Raw genomic sequence first — 21,766 nt, 5'->3', positions numbered from 1 at the left:
AGGCTACTGTTTAAAATATTACCCCATCTCAAAGTGGTTGCAAAGACGCATGAACAGAGCTCATTTATTGAGATTTAGGGCAAAGGGTCAGTTGATAACACAGAGGTGCTATAGTTACTGCTCAGCAGTGCTTAGAGACCATCATGGCCTTTTCTGCTTCTCACATTGCCCCACCAGCAAATAGACTGGAAGTGCACAAGAAGTTGAGAGGGGACACAGCTGGCATAGATGAACCCAAGTGATCAGAGAGATACTTCATACCATATAACATCATGCTCAGCAATAAAATTGGGAGGGGGCAGAGGCTGACCAGGGCTACTGTGGCTTTGGGACTGACTGGGTATTGGCCAGCGGATGGTAAGCAATTGGGATTGTTTGCCCTTTTTTATCACTTGTTTTTCTTATTTTTGTTGTTGTTTGGTTGGTTTTTGTTGTTGTTGTTGTTAGTGGTGGTGGTTTGTTTTGTTTGATTTCTTTCCTTCTTTCTTCCTTTCTTTCTTCCTTTCTTTCTTTCTTTCTGTCTTTCTTTCTGTCTTTCTGTCTTTCTTTCTGTCTTTCTGTCTTTCTTTCTTCCTTCCTACCTTCCTTCCTACCATCCTACCATTCTTTCTTCCTTTGTTGTTTTCTTTTTTTTCTTTTTCTTTTTAATTTCATTATTAAATTGTCTTTATCCCAAACCATGAGCTTTCACACATTTATCCTTCTCATTCTCTTCTGCATCCCACTGGGTGGGGGAATGATTGAGTGGCCATGTGGGGACTTAGCTGCCAAGTGGGGTTAAACCATGGCACCTAGAATAATATAGGTTATCACAAGAAAGCATGATAACTGTAATCATAAGCCAAGGTAAGGAACAGAAATAGCCTTTGGAAATCCCAGCTATGTTAATATTTGAGGCCTGTGCACGTTTTAAGTTAGGTACCTGACCGGGCAGTCATCAGCGTCTGGATCTCTAGCAGTTACAATTCCCACCAGTGAGCCACTCACAGCCCCTTCAGCAATCTCCATCACATAGTTCTCCAAGGTGAAAACCGGAGGTTCATCAGCATCTTCCACATTGATTTTGACAACAGTTTTGTCTTCAAATAGTTCTTCTTTCAGAAAACGGTGATCAATGTACATGTTTACTACTTTTGCTCGAATACTGTACCTCCTCTTGCTCTCATAATCCACTCTCTGTTAAGAAGGAAAGAGAGATGTGGAATATTTATTTCTTCTCACTTGAATTAAACACAGTGCAACAAGTGGTGTGAGATCAAAGACAAAATAGTACTACCATTCTTTCGGAAATGTTTTAAAAGTAGCTACTTCTAAGATTTCTTTTTTAACATTAAAAACACTTTTAACCATGCTATGCATTCACATGTAGGCTAGCTTTAATGTTACAGTTAAACAACATTGTAAAAAAATTGTTCCTGTAGAATGTCAGCCCTAAGAAAAATAACAACTTCTATTTGTACCTGTATTTCTAGCACAGGTGTAAACTTAGTGAGCGCTGTTCTTGACTCTTACATAAACAATGTGAATCAGTTAATCTGTAGGAGTTAGGCTGAGTATGTTAAAATTTGGTCCCTAAAGGAAATAAATTCCAGTAGATAACAATGTGTTTTTAATAAACTCACAGTTATGTTATGATTTTAGACATCCATTATCTTCTTTAATTAAAAAAATACTAAATGATACCTTCCTGAATTGTAATAAATCTAAATAGAAAAACAAAACAAACAAAGAGAAACCAACAAAAATGATGAAACAACAAAAAACAAACACACGCCCTAAAACTTATAGGATTCAGTTCTTCAGGTTCCTGAATTTCACTAGAGTATCAAAATCTATCATTATTTCAGGTGATGACCCAGATGGCCCAGAAATCTTCCTCTTCCCATGTGATTCCAAAATAAATCACACAATATCAAAGCTTCTTAAATATCTTAATTCACAAACTGGTATCTTTTTGAGTGTCTTTTCAAAGTTCTGCCAAAACAAAATCTCCACTCTCTATCTAATACAGTAATATATTCTGCCTTTAGTTAAGTTTAACAGCAGGTATTGGAAGGAGGGAAGGAAATATTGTGTACAATTTATTGATAAAGGTTTTACTGATGATGCACAAAAGAGGGAAAGCATTTTCTCACAATGGGATATGCTGTGTTGCACAGCTAGGTATAACATTAAGATACTTCAACTGCAGTATTGTATTCAGCAGGAATAGGAACAAGGAAAAAAATGTAAACAACAGGAAAAGGATGTTTCGTTTTACCCTCCTAATATCCCAATCGAATCACAAATCCTGAAGAAAGAGAAGATAATAGAATCTAAAGCAATAGACATTTGTGAAACATCCAGTTTGCTTGAGGATCTTCTTTCCAGTATTTAGAGATTTTTTAGAAGGTCTCTGAAGTCTCACCTTTTTTAATAAGATAATTCCTTCTTGAGTTTCATTGTTAGTAATTATATCAAAAACATCTGAGTCATCTCCTTCAATGGAATAGTTCATGGCTGCATTCTCCCCTATGTCACTGTCTTCTGCACAGACTTTGCCTACAGTAGTGCCCACAGGAGCCTCTTCAGAGACATTCATGTAGTAGAGTCCTAAAGAAACAAATACTGGCATAGTGAGCTGACATGGTTAATAGCTGTTGTAGATATGATGGCCTGAGGCTCTCAGAAAGTTGGGGAAAGCCCTCAGCTTTTATTAGAGCAATGGATCTAATCCAGCAAGGAATAGATCTTGGGGGCAGAGGATGACAACCTTTCCACTTGTGAGTCCTCCTCTCTCAGCTAAGGAGAGCCAACAACATTGATAAAGAGAGGAGAGTGGCACTTCCAAACTGCATTTCACTAGTTCTTCCTGATAGACCAGTTAGCAGCTCCCACGTCTGCGAGAAACTCTCTGGACAGAGAAAGTTGCATCATTTGCCATGAAGTTTACTGTATCTGTCAGCAAAGAATTAAGGGAGAAAATGATACTAAATACCTCGTTGCCCAGATTTTAGGCTTGTGTAGGGAAAACTATGTGGAAACCAGTTTAGTAACTCATTTGTCTTCAAAGCCTAGCGACAAAAACAGCAGGCCCGAGGCCTTTTGTAATGATAGGTTTTATTTTCCACTTTGTATTTGAGTGTTTTTTTGGGATACTTTTTTTGTTCTATTTTTTAAAATCACTATGCTGAAGCGAAAGCACAGACCTGTTCTGAAAAGACCCATCTGTGAACTTAATAGAGATACAGTAGATCTAAATTTCCTCAGGACTTCAACTACTGTAAGTAGCCTATACTCACGCTGTTGAAATTTAGGTGGATTGTCATTGACGTCGGAGAGGTTGATGGTAACTGTTGCTGTTGCTGAAAATGCTCCTGCTTGCCCAACCATATCTTTGGCTTGGATGATGACCAAATACTGATCTTTTGTTTCTCTATCCATTTCAGAAGCCATTCTGATGACCCCTAAAAATGAAACGTATAATATGATATCATCTAACAGTCCCATTTTTCCTCCACATCTAACTACATAATATGGGCATAAAACACATTGCTGAACACAATTATGAATTTACATTCTACACCATGCACAGCACAACTGTCCTAATACTGGGAATTAGTACTCCTGACAACATCTACACTGTATGACAGATCCATTCTGCATACTTAGAGTTACACACCATACATCTCCTCTACCATGTATAACCATCTGTCTTCTTTGGAAATCGAGATTTTGTAGTGCTGTCATTATCCATGATTTCTCCAACATAATGAGTGATAGAACTCTTAACTGAGAAGTATTCCTAGGTCCATTTGTTGAATAGGGCACTCAGAATCCAACTCTTTTCTTTAGCAAGATAATTTGCTAAGTAAATTGTTGATTTTCTAGAGAGAAAGAATTTCAGCTTCTTATGGGAAAGAATTTTTTTTTTTAGATCTAGGAACTATGCAAAGATGTAGAAGCGTAAGGTGATATCAGTTGATCTTTGTGTTGAAATGAAGAAAAACATTTTTGTTTGAATCCATTTTATGTTAATTTATGAATGTTTTCAAGTTACAAGATCATTTGTAGTACCTGTCTTTGGCTCCACAGAGAAATAAGGCTGTCCTTGAATTAGACTGTAAAGCAGACGGGCACTATTTCCATAAGAAGGATCATCACCATCTGTAGCTGTTACCTGTGTAACCGAAGTACCTCAAGGAAAAAATAAAATAGATACTGTTTATTTTCTTCTTGTATAAATTATTTTTTAGTTACAAAACAGAAACTCTTTAAAAGTCTTTTAGCATACCAGTAATATTAGTAAACACTCCTGAAAATTTACAAAAACAAAAGGCATCTTCTAAAATTTACCATTAGAAAGGGAAAATATTTCCTTAGCAACCTTTCTTGTTGCATCCAAATTTTCAATTAAAAAAAACCAACCCCACTTTTAAGCACTATATTTATGTTGCTTAGAATACTGTATATCTCACACCGTTTCTCTAATTTCTGATATCTGAATGAAGTATAGCAAATTATTTCTTCTCCCCTTTTAAATTTTTCAAAGTATTTTATGGAAGTTTCCCATGGAAATAAGAAAACGCAACCACTTTATCACCAGTAGGCTCACTGGAGATAAATAAATTACTTGTTAGCAAGCATAGCAGCCAAGAAATATAACAAGGCTCTGATAACATTTTTTTATCCTTGAGTCTTTAATGAGCCTGTCCCAATACAAGAGCCACAGCTGAATTCCCACTGCAAAGCCACAGCAGAATCAATCTGCACAGCTTGATTTAGTCTCTAGTTGGTAGCTGGTTATATCCTAGATACAAGTTTGACAGCAATCTCATGGTACCATCAGTGATGATGTCCTTTAAAATAAAATATTCACAGTAGCATCATTTTATAAGATAATTATTATTTTTATCATTTTTCCTCACCTAGGTTCTGTATAAGAATACAAATTTCACTTCTCATGAGGAACAGCAGGAAATCAAGCTACTTTCTAAAACTTTCTGGCATACGTTCACATGGTTGCACCTGCTTACCAATATAGCTGTATTGTTACGCTGGAGGAGAAAAGAAGAAGAAACGATGGAGTGCAAAGAGTTAGACCAGAAACATCTTTTTTATGGCAAAATTAAAGTTGATACTTATCCCCAATAAAACAAATATATTAATTTCTGAGTTTTCTAGTGTTTTGGGGTTTTTTTGGTTTTTTTGTTTTTGTTTTTTTTTAATAGAAATGAAAATTAATTGCTTGTATAAGGACACACTGAAATATTTTTTTTTTTTTTTTTTTATTTTTCTCAATTTATTCAGCAGCACTCCAAATGATTCTATAAGATGTTGTATTTTCTGTGAGTACACTAAAATGTTGTCTAGTACAGTAAAATGTTATTCATTGCCACTGACTTTTGGAGTTATATAGCCTTCAAAATGTACCTACAATACCAGTCTTCTGCCACGTATGTATTAGGGGTGTGTGCGTGTGTAGATGTATGCTTAGATATACCACTATCTATTGCTCTGAAGAAATGTTAAAGATAAAATGACAGATAATATCTAATAGGGGCACATATATTCTTCAGAAATAAGAGTATTCTTTAAAAGATTGAAGGGGAAAAGAAATCCTCAGCTACAAAATGGTTAAACTCATATCACCTGTGGTCTATGGAAACTATTCTAATTAATCATTCATTCTCTAAGACAATTTAGCATGACTAGAATGCAGTTGCTTTGAAAAAAAAATGAGTGCCAGACAGGAAGGGATCAAGTACTATGAACAATCCAATAGGTACAGTCTTTTATAAATGCTGTTTTCTACTAAAGAAACCCAAGTACCCACAACCATGTTTAGAAAAGGACTTGTTTACAGCATCATAGTTAATAAATCAGGAATAAAATCCAAGAAATATAGGACTACAAAGTTACCATTACAGCTTTCTACATATCATTAATTCAAAGGTAGGTTTATTTTCTGTATGGTTTCTAACCATTAGAAAGAAATGTTGAATCTAAACCAGCATTTGCTCCTTCTCTAAGCCCCAGTCTATTTTTCTGCTTGCCTGTTGACTCTTCCAGAGTATAGCAGAAGGCAGAATCACAGAATTTGCCCAGTTGGGCTCATGAGATGCAGCTGGTGAATGTAACAGAAAGGTGAGCAGGCAAGGGGTATCTCATAAAGACAGAGATGACCTGGAGGGAAGCAATAACAGATCTCCTACACTCTCAAGAGGAAGACCATTTTTAATCTGGCAGGACACCATGTAAAGAGAGGACTATGGTTTCTGTCTTTTTTTTTAGGACAAAGACTTCATGATCACAATATGAACCTCTACATCGAATGTGAACTATAGAATCATAGAACTGTTTTGGCTGGTAAAGACCTTTAAGATCATCAAGTCCAACTGTTAACCTAGCACTGCCAAGTCCACCTCTAAACCATGTCCCTAAGAAGCTCATCTATGTGTCTTTTGAACATCTCCACGGATGGCGAATCAACCACTTCCCTGGCCAGCCTGATCCAATGCCTGACAACCCTTTCAGTGAAGTTTTTCCCAATATCCAATCTAAGCTTCTCCTGGCGAAACCTGAGGCCATTCCATATGTAGCAAAAAGGAAAGAATATGTTATCCTGGGTTTCAAATATCTCTTCATTTTTTCTCTGCCATGAAACCTATCTTTCTTTATACATTTAATCTGCAGTAAATAAATCAATCCATTTACTGAATTGAATCATGTTTGCCTAGACATTTGTATTTGAGTGATATAAATTATAACGCTAATATTACATACTCAAAAACTCCAATATATTTTTTAAAAACCCATTAACACAGAACTTTCCCCCACAAACAAACAAACAAACCCAAAAATCCACCTCTTGACACTGCAACCATGACATGATATAATTGACAATCCAACCATGATACAGTTTTACAACATTTTTGTGAAAATGGATATAATGGCAGAGGCAAATTAACTGAATATGTCTGTGGGTTTTCAAACATCCATTTTTGAATATGGGAGTCTGTCTGTGTGATGTTGATACAAAGTTTAGTCCCAAATACAAGTTTTATGCACACAGTAATGTTTTAAGTGGGACAGTAAACATGCTTAGACATTTTTTGCTTTTTATTAGCTTTATTTAAGGAAAACTACATTTTGCTGATTGCTGTATAAGATTTTTGTATTCCTACAGCCTTGGTTTTACCCTTCCTGGGCAAAACATACTGATGACACTTGTATATTGCATCCCATTAGGTAAACTGTAGGCTCCTCATATGGCAAATAGTTATTCGTTTTTCTAACTAGAAATGGAAATCTTAAAAAAAAAAAAAAATTACATGCTGATATATTATGGCATCTTTCACTTAACCATTCCATCAAATATGCTGCATTTGTACAAGCTTAACAGCTATATAGAACACAGTGTAACTTTTTTTTTTCAAATGCCTTAGGGAAAACCACAGTCCTGTGTTCTCTGAAGAGAGTCCATTTGCTGACACACTTTCCGTTTACTGTGACACTTGTACATAAAATCCTGATAAAATTTAGTATTGAAGATGAGAGATAAGACAGAAGTAAAACATACTCTAATTTGTTGTCACATTAGTATATTTATATTTGTACCTAACATTATGAAAATTATCTGTGCCTATTTTCTGTTTTTCAGTGATTCTCTGAGGCAAGTGGCTAGGTGTGACTTATTCTCTCTTTGCTTTCTTAGTTGCAGATAAAATGTTCACTAATAGTGGACTGCTTTCCCAAGTACTGACCAAGATTCCTGAGCATGTTTTCTATGAGGAAATTATGAGGATATCCCATGTCTAGCATCAGTGAGCTGAACTGCTGCTAGAGAGCTCTGACATAGAGCAAGGCCAGTCTCTGTATTGCACTGTATTATTTAAACTAATTCTGGTATATATCCATCACTATACAAAATTATATTCTATTTTACTGTGAGAAAAGAACTGATCTAATGAACAATTACAATAGTAATGCTGCAAATTTTGGTTGGTTACTGTTTCCATCTATTGGGAGGTTAGAAATTTCACCTCAGAAGTTCAGTCCATACCCTTTGAGAAGCAGGATGAGCTCAGAGAAGTCCTCATGGTATGGCTCAGCTGTTTCATGTGTTGGAGCTGACCACTGTTAAGGTGTGTGCTATTATCTACCACTCCGCTTGCTTTCTATTTGCTGGACACACATTAGTATGCCAGTAGTGTGGTAGAGTCTACATGGAAAAAGTAGGGGAAAGAATGATCTCTGAAATAGCTATGTATTAGTGATAGAGAGGTCAAAGTTAGAAGAAGCAGTGTAGAAAATATTTCAAGAATCATAGGATTGAATTGGGTTCACATACACTGGATGATTACAAATCTGTGATTTTACTTTTTCAGGTAGTCTGTGTCTAAGAGTGGAGGCACCAGGCATCTTGTTTTATGTTTTACCCATTCTGATAAATGGTAGGCACTGTAACTGCTGATATTTTTTTTTTTTCATTTTATCTATTTTTACATTTTATTGGAAACTTTAATAATCTTACAGGAATATCACAAAATAAATTGAGCATTTTACAGTTTAATTAATCTTATGCTGAAGTGACATGGTATTTTAGGAATTTAAATATATAATGGATGACATAGGAGATTGGATAAAGACTGCTGAGCCTTCTATTTTTAGGATGTCAGTTTATAGCCAGCTGAAGCCAATATAGATTGAAACCTCTCATCTGTCAACCGCTTGTTGATGATTCCAGGTGAGAAACAGAGGAATATGGGAAAAGAGTACTACTGTTGGTTTTGACAGTAAGTACTGCCCTGCCTATTTTTTTTCACTGTATAATCATTATTAAGACAGGAGCTCATCATTAAGACAGGAAGATAAAATAGAGGGAATCCATAAGTGAATTTTTTTATATACTTTGTGAACTGTTACAGGTCTGTGTGAATGCAAATCAAGCTATATTAATTTATCAGCTACTTTAAAACTATTTTTACAAGAGACCAAATGCCTCATAAACAATGCTTTAGCACAGGAATTATTACTGTGAGGACATCAAATAAACGCAAAGTCCTTGACAAGGCACCAGTCTTTTCATCTCCAAACCTGAGTCAATGAGTAAGATGTAAAGTACGCTCTGAACAACCAACAGATTATGTTAGAAAAAGTTATTTGATCAAAAGCTCAGCTGCAGAAGTCTTGAAACAAATAAGTCTGTCTGCATGGAAGAAAGTGGCAATGAAGAAACAAGCATACACCTAAAAGTTATTTCTCTGGTAGAAGGTGGATGCCTTTTGTAGCTACTGCTGGTTGTGATGGTGAGCTACTACTTCCTGGCAGAAATTAGGTTACTAATCCCACATTTGATTAAACCCCAGACATGAATAGCCTTTTCTTGCAACTACTATCCAGGCTGGCAGAAGATGATAAAATTTACACCTCCATTTGAAAGTTTCACTGAATCTACTCTAAAAGTTGACTGGGTAATATTGAGTGAAACATAGTTTTTTTATTACCTTTTATGATCACTGATGCTATTAAGTTAATTATCTCATTAATTCATACAGTTTTAGGTAGCACAATATTTGAATTTCTTTTAAATATTATTTGCAATAGAGATACACAAAAGAGATAGAGGTAGGAATTTAAAAGATTATTGGGATTCTTTCTGTAAGATTTAAACAAGTCAGTGATTTAATGTACTTGTTTATGTCAGCTGCATTCACATTTTGGGGTTTTTTAAGGATTTAAATATATGTGTACAGAAATGTGTATGTCCACATATATGTATACATACACCCATATTTGTCAAATGTTATCTTCGCTTCATATTTGTTTAATTAGGTTTCCAGATACATGACAGATCCGAGTACAAGTCTGTTTGATCATGTGGAGGTGGGAAAGAAGAGGTGCAGGGGTTAAGTTGTTCATCTTCACAAGAGAATTGCAATTCATATGCTTAGGAAATTAGTAGGTAGTCTTTCGCTGTACACTATCTAATCAAAGAGAAGCTGACTGATGGGAGTCTTGGCAGTGTAAATAGGTAGGCATCATACCTGATTTGAAGATGGTCATCACATCAGTCCTGAATTGGCTTCATACCATTCCTGCCCAGAACCCATTACTTACAGGAATGAAACTATCCCTATCTTTGGGGGTAGAAATCATGAGTGCTTGTGATGTGAATGTGATTCTTTTCCTGTTACAGTACAATATGATTTGTACTACACCGGATATAATAAAGACATAGTGTTGAGTTATTAAGCAGAATCAGAGTAGACTGAAGGATGTGGTTCAATACTTTTCAGTTCAACCAAGCTTCTATTTCTGTCCTTAAAAGAGTCAACTGAGGTTAGAGGACTTTAGAATCTACATGCATGCTACTTTTCTTTCAGATTGGTAGAAGCTTGAAGAACTGAGAGGTTGTAACAATAATCATACCCTGAACAATTTTCTAGAGACTAAGGTGCTCTATTCATTGAAAAAGTAGTGAAATCTGTCAGCCCCAAACTTCCTTTGCAGTGTTAACTGGTGATAGTACTCTGCCTCTTTCAAATGGTAATGTTGTGTTTTTTAAACAAGTACCAATTTCAGGGCTGAATCACTGATGGGAAAGACAACTCTCTACAGTCAATCCAAGCATGTATCCAGACTCCATAAAAGGACTTGGATACATGTAAGTACTTAAATATTTAAAGGCAAGGATGATAAGCAGAGATATTCACAATCTTCAGTTTAAGCATATACCTTTGCAAATTTCAGACCTTGTAAAACAGTTTGTTTCCTTCTCACTGAAAGGCGGTCTATAAAATATGCTATTAAGATTTTATATTAACATAGCTATCTAGAAAAAAAAAACAGGAATTAAAGTTTGGTTCACAGCATGTCATACCTTCAGGTGACATCTCTGGGACAGTGGCCACATAAGGTCCATCCAAGAACTGTGGTTCATGATCATTGACATCTCGAACCTTGATAACGAATTCTGATTCAGGTTCAACGGGAAGCTGAGTGCTCCTGTTAATTGCTTGTGCTCTTAGAGTGTAGAAAGGTTTCTTTTCTCGATCCAGCTTTTGTGTTACGTAAATTTTGCCGTTATTTTCATCAATGATAAAAATGCTTCCAGCTCCCTCCCCAGTCAAAGTGTATTTTAGGTTACCATCCTGCTTCTCTAAATCTGATTTCAGCTGCAAGTACAAAACAGAAAAATAAGCCACATTTTTTAAGGAATACATTTTGGAATATTCACTTTAGGCTTTGTTTGTTTTCATTCTATAGTGAACCCTGTCACTAGTGAGACTTCTTGGATACTAATATTTAAAAGAGGGTACTGTCATATTTTCAGCCAGTCATGCCTCAATTCTAACATATTGATATAACAGACATATAAATATATGGTAAACCTGAAAAAGATGCTTCAGCCACTTTGAAGCGAAGGGAATGAATGTAAATACCTACTTTAGTTCAGTGCTTTATCAGCTCCCATAAGCTTCTGCTGAAAACAGAACAAAAGTCGTTAAACATTATCTAAATTTTTTATTATTGTGAATGACAAGTGTACTTCGCAAGTTTTATATATATTTTTTGTAATCATCAACACTAACTGTAAATATGAGACACAGTGGTGTTCTACTTCTGTTGAAATATTAAAGAGATGCAAAGCCATTCTGGGTTATAAGACTGTATTATTTATTCTGAAATAAATTGATAGACATTTTCCATTTCCTTCCAGGATGATCTGCATGCTCTGTTGTCTTGCTAAGATGAATTTGATGATGATGATTCCTCTGATGAAGCTGAGCCCTGGAGACCATTGCAGTCCAGCTGCATTTGTTCATGCCAACAAAACAGTTTGTTAATGTTAACAATATGTAACAATACATTTTAATAGCAATGACGGAATTTCTTAACATGCCAAGCACCTGCAGTTAAATTTTAAGGGAACAGCGATTTCTATCAAATCATTAATTCTCTAATTTTTTTCCTTATTTATTTTGGGTTTAGAACAAAAGGTGTCAAAATCGCTATGGCCCTGGATAATTATTGAAAGAAAAAAACTTATCTCACCTGCTTATCCTATAAAGCAGCAGGTTTTAAATGCAAATAATACATAAACCTGTTGACTTCAGTAATCTCACTCTTTTTCTTCATGCTTATTGAACCTACAGGTCAGTGTAAGTCATGAGGGCACAAAATGCAAAAGACGCAACTATGGGTGTAAAGGGCACAATTTCCTATTGGATCACAGAATCACAGAATGTTAGGGATTGGAAGGGACCTCAAAAGATCATCTAGTCCAATCCCCCTGCCAGAGCAGGAACACCTAGACGAGGTTACACAGAAAGGCATCCAGGCAGGTTTTGAATATCTCCAGAGAAGGAGACTCCACCACCTCCCTGGGCAGCCTGTTCCAGTGTTCTGTTATCCTGACTGAGAAGAAGTTTCTTCTCAAATTTAAGTGGAACCTCTTGTGTTCCAGCTTGAACCCATTATCCCTTGTCTTACTGTTGGTTGTCACCGAGAAGAGCCTGGCTCCATCCTCGTGACACCCACCCTTTATATATTTATAAACATTGATGAGGTCACCCCTCAGTCTCCTCTTCTCCAAGCTAAAGAGACCCAGCTCCCTCAGTCTTTCCTCATAAGGGAGATGCTCCAGTCCCTTCATCATCTTGGTGGCCCTGCGCTGGACTCTCTCCAGCAGTTCCCTGTCCTTCTTGAACTGAGGGGCCCAGAACTGGACACAGTATTCCAGATGAGGTCTCACCAGGGCAGAGTAGAGGGGGAGGAGAAACTCTCTCGACCTACTAACCACTCCCCTTCTAATACACCCCAGGATGCCATTGGCCTTCCTGGCCACAAGGGCACAGTGCTGGCTCATGGTCATCCTGCTGTCCACCAGGACCCCCAGGTCCCTTTCCCCTACACTGCTCTCTAATAGGTCATTCCCCAACCTATACTGGAACCTGGTGTTGTTCCTGCCCAGATGTAAGACTCTACATTTTCCCTTGTTATATTTCATTAAATTTTTCCCCGCCCAACTCTCCAGCCTGTCCAGATCTCGCTGGATGGCAGCACAGCCCTCTGGCATGTCAGCCACTACTCCCAGTTTGGTGTCATCGGCAAACTTGCTGATAGTACACTCAGTTCCCTCATCCAAGTCATTGATGAATATATTGAATAATACTGGCCCCAGAACTGACCCTTGAGGCACTCCACTAGATACAGGCCTCCAACCAGACTCCACCCCATTGACCACGACTCTCTGGCTTCTCTCCTTCAGCCAGTTTGCAGTCCACCTCACTACCCGATCATCCAGTCCACACTTCCTCAGTTTTGCCGTGAGGATGCTGTGGGAGACGGTGTCAAATGCTTTGCTGAAGTCAAGGTAGACCACATCCACTGCTCTGCGATCGTCAATCCACCTTGTTACGTCTTCATAAAAGGCTATGAGGTTGGTCAAGCATGACTTCCCTTGGTGAAGCCATGTTGACTGTCCCTGATGACCCTCTTATCCTTGATATGTCTTAAGGTGGCACCAAGGATAAGTTGTTCCATCACTTTCCCAGGGATGGAGGTGAGGCTGACTGGTCTATAGTTGCCTGGGTCCTCCTTCTTGCCCTTTTTGAAGACCCGAGTGACATTTGCTTTCCTCCAGTCCTCAGGCACCTCTCTCGTTTCCCAAGACTTGGCAAAGATGATGGAGAGTGGTCCAGCAATGACTTCAGCCAGCTCCCTCAGCACCCGCGGGTGCATCCCATCTGGACCCATGGATTTATGGATGTCCAGATTGCTTAATTGCTCCCTAACCCAGTCCTCATCAACTGAGGCAAACTCCTCCATTGCCCTGCCTTCCTCTGGGGCCTCAGGGGTACGGGGCTCCTCAGGACAGCCTCCGGCAGAGTAGACAAAGAAGGCATTCACTAACTCTGCCTTCTCTGTATCTTCTGTCACCAGGGCACCCACCCCATTCATCAGTGGGCCTACATTGCCTCTGGTGTTAGTTTTATCTGGCATGTATTTGAAGAAGCTCTTTCTGTTGTCCTTGACCCCTCTTGCCAGGTTTAACTCTAAGGAGGCCTTAGCTTTCCTAGTTGCCTCCCTACATCCTCTAACAACAGTCTTATATTCTTCCCAAGTGGCCAGCACCTCCTTCCATGATTTGTAAACTCTCCTCTTCCACTTGAGCTTACCCAGCAGTTCCCTGTTCAACCACGCAGGTCTCCTGGCTCCCTTCCTTGACTTCCTACCTGTCGGGATGCACTGATCTTGAGCTTGGTAGAAGCAGTCCCTGAATGTTAACCAACTATCTTGGGCCCCTTTACCTTCAAGCAGCCTTGCCCATGGGATTTCCCCCAGCAATTGTTTGAACAGGCCAAAGTTGGCCCTGCTGAAGTCCAGGGTTGCAATTCTGCTTGCTATTCTGCTCCCACCACAGGAGATCCTGAACTCCACCGTTTCATGGTCGCTGCAACCAAGGCAGCCCTCCACCTTTACTGCTTCAACCAGACCCTCCTGTTAGTGAGGACGAGATCCAGCAGCGCACCTCTCCTAGTCGGCTCCTCCACCATTTGCATCAGAAAGTTACCATCAATGCACTGGAGGAACCTCCTAGGCTGAGGCTGGCTGGCTGAGTAGTCCTTCCAGCAAACATCAGGGTAGTTAAAATCCCCCATAACAACCAGAGCCTGTGACTGGTTGACAAAATATTTTGTAATAACTTCTGAAGTTGCAATAATAATTTAAACTTTTCTTTGGAACAATCACAGAATCACAGAATATTTGGGTTGGAAAAGACCTTCAAAGGTCATCTAGTCTGATGCTCCTGCAGTGAACAGGGACATCTTCAACCAGATTAAGTTGCTCAAAGCCCCTTCCGAACTGACCTTGAATGTTTCCACAGATGGGGCATTTACCACCTTTCTAGGCAATCTGTTCCATTGTTTCACCACCCTCACCATAAAAATTTTCTTCCTTATAACTAGTCCAAATCTACCTTCTTCTAGTTTAAAACCATTACCTCTTGTCCTATCACAACAGACCCTGCTAAAATGTTTGTCCCCATCTTTCTTATAAGCCCCCTTAAAGTACTGAAAGGCTGCAATAAGGTCTCCTCAGACCCTTCTCTTCTTCAGGCTGAACAGCCCCAACTCTCTCAGCCTGTCTTCACAGCAGAGGTGTTCCATCCCTCTGATCATTTTTGTGGCCCTCCTCTGGACCCTCTCCAACAGGTCCATGTCTTTATGTAGTGAGGGCTCCAGAGCTGGACACAGTATTCCAGGTAGGGCCTTAACAGATCAGAGGGGCAACAACCATAACTTTGGAATATTTTCATAATACATAGTTTTCTTCATGCATCAACTGGATTGTTTATTCAGATTGTGACTGGGACATTGCTCTGAGATACAAGGAACAGTTTTGATTTCCTGCTCTAAGTTCTGACAGAGCAGTTAATCCCTAAATTATACAATTAATTCCCCTTCCCAGTACAAGAGACAGACTATTGCAAGACTATGGAGTTTAGAATCATTTAAAATACAAACAATTTAAAGTGAAATGTTTTCAACATAAATAGTTGTGTGCAAAACTTGGGGCAGGTTCACCACTTTAAGAGTGGTCTGGTTGCACTCATTTTAACATTATTCAAATTCAGCATCTAAGTAAGGGGCACCACCAATTCTTTTTGATCCATAAATCTTAGTTTCCTTGTCATGGACCCCAGGGCATAGGAAAGGTGATGAATAACTAGATCTTTAACCCAAGATGGAGTTCAGATGTGATTACAGAGGGCATCAAGCCTTTAGAGACTGGAAGCATGCCTCGGACTAGCTGTTTAGACGTAACATGTGTTGAACCACTTCACTCGGAATCATACGTGCCCAAAAGATTTTCATGACCTTGACCACATTAAATGAGACGTCTCTTACAGGTGACATTTTCTGAGAAAGCATACTGAAGGTTCTCAGCTTACCGGTTTATTAAGCTAGACACAAAAGAATAAATTGCCTTTCTATCGTAGACGAGAACTGTGAAGAAGAATGATGTACTTGCTTTCATATATCTGCAATTGCAGTCTTGATGGACACATTTCTTTTTCTTAAACATGATAATGGAAAAAAGATTCATGAGTCTATGTTAAATGAAATTTGAAGACTGAGGTCTGAATCTGACTGCAAAAAAAAAAGTTCATATGGAATAGTGACTTAAAAACAGAGATTGTCTTCCTTTCTATTTTCATTGATGCAATTTCCTTAATGGCTTTGTTTACTAAAAATTCATGTGTTGATCACAGGTTGTCACATCATTTACTGAAAACAAAGCATATTCTACTCAAGAAAAAGACACAAGTAAATTTGTTTGATTTAGACAGTGGTTAGACTGCAATAAATTAAACATAATCCTCAATAAAAAATCCCAATAGTTTACCTGTGAGAAATAGAAAGGCAAGATTATGTATTTTTTCTAAATCTATGTGTAAATATATGACATTTTAGTAGTTTCTTTTACTGTTTTCTAGCTGTGGGAAAAGTAATAATAATTAAAAAATCAGTATGTCTACACTTGTTCTTTCAGAAATAAGACATCACACTTCCACAGTAGTTACTTCGAAGGGGCTGTGAAAAAGTAATTAATGAGTTTTGAGCACTTCACCCTTTGGGCCCAATTAAGTTTTAGTGCTAGTTAATTAGCAGTTAAACTTATTTTGGTTCATTTATCTAGGAAGTGCCTTAAATAAAAGATAACTAGATCTCAATATTACAATTACTTCTAGCAAACAAAAATAAATAATAAATAATAATAATAAGCAGAGAGAGAAGAAAGGGGCAGATAAAGTCTCATTAAGACAATTATCTTAAAGCACATTTTTAAAGGAGGGTGAAAAATAATTGGTCATTGTGCTAAAGCTATGTTAATCTAATGAACCATGCAGATTCCTGTAGCATCTCAGTGGTAAAAAGATTTAGTATTAATCTGCTTCATTAAAAATTAATGAAGGGTAAATCAGCTGCTACTTAGTGCAACAGAAAATCATGCTAAATACTGTTTGCAAACTACATTGCACTCAGTATGGATGCTTTGATACACTGCCAAAAATAGCACAAGCAAATTGCCAGATGTTGATAAATGAGTTTTTAACCTTCATTCAGAAGACAGAAAAGAACTTTTCAGCTAATACCTTCATCTGCTACATATGGAACTAGTTTTAGTAGCAGAGTGAATGTACAGTTTCATTGACAGCAGAATTAGGTGATGGAAGGTCCTTGGTACAGCCATGACCTCCTGGTCTTGGAGCTGTCTGACTTTGTCAGGTCACAGGAAATAAGAGATGTTGTGCTGCCTAATTACAGCTTGGTGAGCTCCTTTTCCTACCTTTCTTGGTATTTCCAGATCTCTGGAGATGCTTGGTCTTCCAAGTCAAGTTGGTAAACTGCTAATCAGCATATTAAATCTAACCTTGTACCATTCTTGAATCATTACTTATCATACCTGTCCAACATATACAGGTACCACTGAAGTCTGTTCCTCAGTTGCAAAAAGTGGCTCCCACACCCAGGCACGTTTCACCCTTCGAACTGCTGTGAAAGACTGCTCTGTGTTTTGAGTGCTGCAGTTCTGTGTGCTTGGAGAGCAAGGCCAAAGTTGAACCAGCATCAGCATGAGAGATAGCAGTGCAGACCAATTCATGCTGAACCCTTCTTTCAATCAATTTTCATCTGAAGAAGAAAAAAGAAAAAGAAAAACAAACTGACAAAGTATCACTTATGTCTCTTCACTTTTACATATTGATTCTGTGCTAATCTAAGAGAAGATTTGCAGTATTAAAATCTCCTCTAAATGGAAAGAGCTGAAACAAAATCTGCTTCGGATTAAAATAGAGATTCACTTTAAAACTCTGGCATGAAAGTCAAGTGTTCAACTTTCCTTTATGAATATCCTACATAGGGACTTTCTATGCAAAAAAGGAAAATTATCCTTCAATTAATTAATCTTCCAAATTAAGCTGGGTAATTGTGTTGTGTAGCCTAGGAATAATTTGATTGGAATAATTGTATGTTTCTGCTTAGACAGGGCTCATATTGAGCTGCAGTCACAGAACTGCCTGAAGGGTGAACATCTAGCCTTAGTGGCTGTGATGACTGACAGCTGAAACAGAGCAATGCAGATATTTTTTAACCTCTTCTTTCCCTCTTTCTGAATTCAGCAAAATGCCTGTAAAAATGACGAAGGTAGTAGGATATCATGAAGAAGGAGCAAAAATATGCACCTTTCTCCTCCCTGGTCAATAGAAATTGTCTTAACCAATTTTACCACCCCTGACTTCCCTGTATTTAAATAAACAGACAAAGGGCAAATGCATCTTGAAAGCTGTAGGTTTCATTGGCACAAAGTATTCTTTCAGAAAATGAAGGCTTTGCACAAACTATATGCTATTATTGACTTTTCAGTGATTTTTGGTACAATAAATGAAACTCTGGATTTTAAATAAGGTGCTACATTCAGTCGAGAATGGCCATCTTCTATGAGACAAAAAAGAAAATTTTGAAAATTCTTACCATAAACATTTCAAGTCTTAAAACGTTACTTGACAATGTCATTAGCCATTCTTTTCAAGGCTTTAGCCTTGAAGAATAACATTTCCCATTCAGCAGCAGTCTGGTTTATTAATTTATCACACGCCAGTCAGTTTATAAAATACACAGGACAAAATATTTGGCTGCATTTATATTGGGCTTGAAAAAATACATGAACTTTTTACCTTTCCAGGATAAGATACAAATTTATGTATTTTAAGATCATTATTTAAATCATAGTTTTATAAAAAGGAAATGTCATAATTGCTTAAAATGTCAGGTCATATAAACAACTATTCCTTTCCTTCCAGGAATTTTACAGGTCATTGAACATTATTCTGTTAAAATGTTATTTGTGCATGTATATTTAAGAGAAAAAGATAAAGGAGTTCTAATAGTAAGGCATATAGAACTGTAGTTGTTAAAACGCAGGTTCCAATTTCTTACATTTTCTATTTTTGAACTGTAAAGCTGTAATAGTACAAGACAAGATTTGAAGGCAAGGAATGTGACCTGGGTACTCTCTCATTTCAGTTTTCTGTGGAAAATTACTTGTTTTCCTAAAGCTGCAAGAGCAATATTTGTGACATGGAAGAAAATGCCAACAAAGCTCAACTTGGCTACCAAATAAAGCTGGAGTGAAGCTTTAAAGGCCTTGGAATGTCTCTCTGTAAAATGGATGTATTTAACGCTAAGCAACGATTTGAGAAAACTAATCTTGAAAATGAAAATTAATTTTATTGCAGTACATAGCAAAGGGCAGACAACTCAAACAATGAAAACTGAATAGTCAAAGAGACCTTTCTGAGGTATCATAAAGAAAATTATTTCAATCTCTCCTTAAACAAAGAGACAGGTGTTCTATCTGGGCCAGAGCAAATGCTTCTGACTGCCCATTATCTGGTGTTTTGGCCTCTTGTTCTGACACTGCCAACCTTGGTCAACAAAGCGTTTCAGGCTTGTGGGCAGTATTTCGTGCAGAGTGAATGCCAAACAGACAGTAATTATCAAACTCATCTGACAAACACCATGTATACACATCAACGCATCACAGAATCACAGAATGTTAGGGATTGGAAGGGACCTTGACAGACCATCTAGTCCAAACCCCCCACTGGAGCAGGAGCACCTAGATGAGGTTATATAGGAAGGCATCCAGGTGGGTATTTAATGTCTTCAGAGAAGGAGACTCCACAGCCTTCCTGGGCAGCCTGTTCCAGTGTTCTGTCACCCTCACTGTGAAGAAATTTCTTCTCATATTTAAGTGGAACCTCCTGTGTTTCAATTTGTACCCATTGCCCCTTGTCCTATCATTGGTTGTCACCGAGAAGCTCCCTCAGCCTTTCCTCATATGGTAGATGCTCCACTCCCTTAGTCATCTTCGTGGCTCTGTGCTGGACTCTCTCCAGCAGTTCCCTATCCTTCTTGAACTGAGGGGCACAGAACTGGACATGATATTCCAGATGTCATCTCACCAGGGCAGAGTAGAGGGGGAGGAGAACCTCTCTCGATCTACTAACCACTCGCCTTCTAATACACCCCAGGATGCCATTGGCCTTCCTGGCCGCAAGGGCACAGTGCTGGCTCATTGTCATCCTGCTGTCCACCAGGACCCCCAGGTCCCTTTCCCCTACGTAGTGAGTACAGAATATGGCTGTGCTGGTCTACTGTTGGCCACCTTTTAGCAATGCCCTCAGCAGTTAGCCATCAGCAATGAACAGCTTAAAGAGCATAATTAGTATTTTGATCCATTTCAGTGCATCCTCTTTATGATTTGTGTTAATAGCCTATGATACATGTATTCAAACTTCACATCTTGGACAAATTGGGGGGAAACAAACATTTTCAGATTTTTACATGTTAGACATTGTTCTGTGTATAGAAAGACTCTAACTTGAAAATACAGACAGTAGTCAAATTATTGTAAATAAACATTAAGCTATGTAATGTAATTGAGAGCTCCATGTATTTCTGGTTTTCTCTTCTCTGCTATATCAGACATACTGTATTTGCCTTTACTGTCAGTACCTTTCAAAGTATATTTGCTTCCAACATCTTCCTACTCATTTGGCATTGAGACACTGCCTCCGGCCTCTGGCCAGCACATGTTGCCACTCTTTATAAATCCCATTTTTCCCTTATGAAACAATCGCCTTCGTTCTGTTTAACAGACTTTAACTCACTCTCAGAAGAAGCTTTTGTAGAATACCCAGAAACGAATACCTTATTCCCTTTACTTCTAGTCTTTCCTTACAAAAAAAAAAAAAAAAAAAAAAAAGAAATCTAAATTTCAGTGTTGCATACTTAAAGGAAAAAAAAAAGTGTTGACAGTGTTTAGGGTGATTCTGTACTGAGATTGCTGCCTATCACAGTGACTAGCATTGTCTCATTATTCCCTTTTACTCCTGTCTTTCCCTATCCAACAGTTGTCTCTTGATTTACACTCAATTTGTAAGGTCTTTGTAAATGAAATGACTGTATTCTGTCTTATAATTATAATATGTAGCAGAAGGGAAGATTAGTAAAAGCACAGTTTTATGTGCTGTAGTAATATGCACAAATAGATAATTTTTAATAGCATAATCTCTCACCGAAAAAAAAAAGACAAATATGTTTTCAGAGATGAGCAAATGAGCTGTCACTAATAACGTCCCAAGAGAATCAGAGAAATTGAGACTCTTGTTCTGCTCCTGTCCTATTCTTCAGGAAGTACATCTCCACTCTCTCTCACTTACGTTGGATTGCAATAGTAAAGACTGATACTTAGAACAGAGTAATGAGAATATCAATTGCAATTGTAATAACCAGGCTACAGTTTTTAAAGCAGTATCTTCCTTTTATATCTAATGAAAATCAAAGGTTTCCTGTAGACAAGGAACAGATTTACCTTCCTGGCACAAAGTCTCAGAATCCTTCGTTAGGTTTGTTCTAGAACCACCACCAAGTCACGATCCGAAATGGGACATTAGTTTTAGGTGTGCTGGTAGACTGACTTGGTTCTGAATTCTCTTTGTTTTAATAATAGTAATTTATTTGAAATTATGACCATGTGCTTACATTGCAAAATAATACCTGTTACTGCCTAGCATTGCAAGACTAACAGTAGGAATAACAAAAGGTTTAAAAAATATAACCTCTAGGATATAGTGAAGTTATATATTTGTTAGTAGGAAAAAAAAAAGACTAAGGGCAGACAAAACAAAAGTGTTCTAAAGCATTAA

General features: G+C 37.8%; 1 protein-coding gene across 1 annotated transcript in view; it reads right to left on the bottom strand.

Moving 5' to 3' along the window:
* Window positions 1-21,766, bottom strand: part of CDH19 (cadherin 19) — a 72,483-nt gene that overhangs the window by 25,489 nt on the left and 25,228 nt on the right. Inside the window, exons 2-7 of the mRNA XM_065630240.1 lie at window positions 17,461-17,687; window positions 10,865-11,159; window positions 4,057-4,176; window positions 3,282-3,446; window positions 2,408-2,592; window positions 923-1,176 (exon numbers count right to left, since the gene is read on the bottom strand). Coding sequence (XP_065486312.1) covers window positions 923-1,176; window positions 2,408-2,592; window positions 3,282-3,446; window positions 4,057-4,176; window positions 10,865-11,159; window positions 17,461-17,658 — 1,217 coding nt within the window. The 5' untranslated portion in view covers window positions 17,659-17,687. The remainder of the gene's footprint in view (window positions 1-922; window positions 1,177-2,407; window positions 2,593-3,281; window positions 3,447-4,056; window positions 4,177-10,864; window positions 11,160-17,460; window positions 17,688-21,766) is intronic.

This window comes from Caloenas nicobarica, chromosome 2, assembly GCF_036013445.1.
Source record: "Caloenas nicobarica isolate bCalNic1 chromosome 2, bCalNic1.hap1, whole genome shotgun sequence".
Classification (NCBI taxonomy): Eukaryota; Metazoa; Chordata; class Aves; order Columbiformes; family Columbidae; genus Caloenas; species Caloenas nicobarica.
This window is presented reverse-complemented; position numbering and strand designations above follow the sequence as displayed.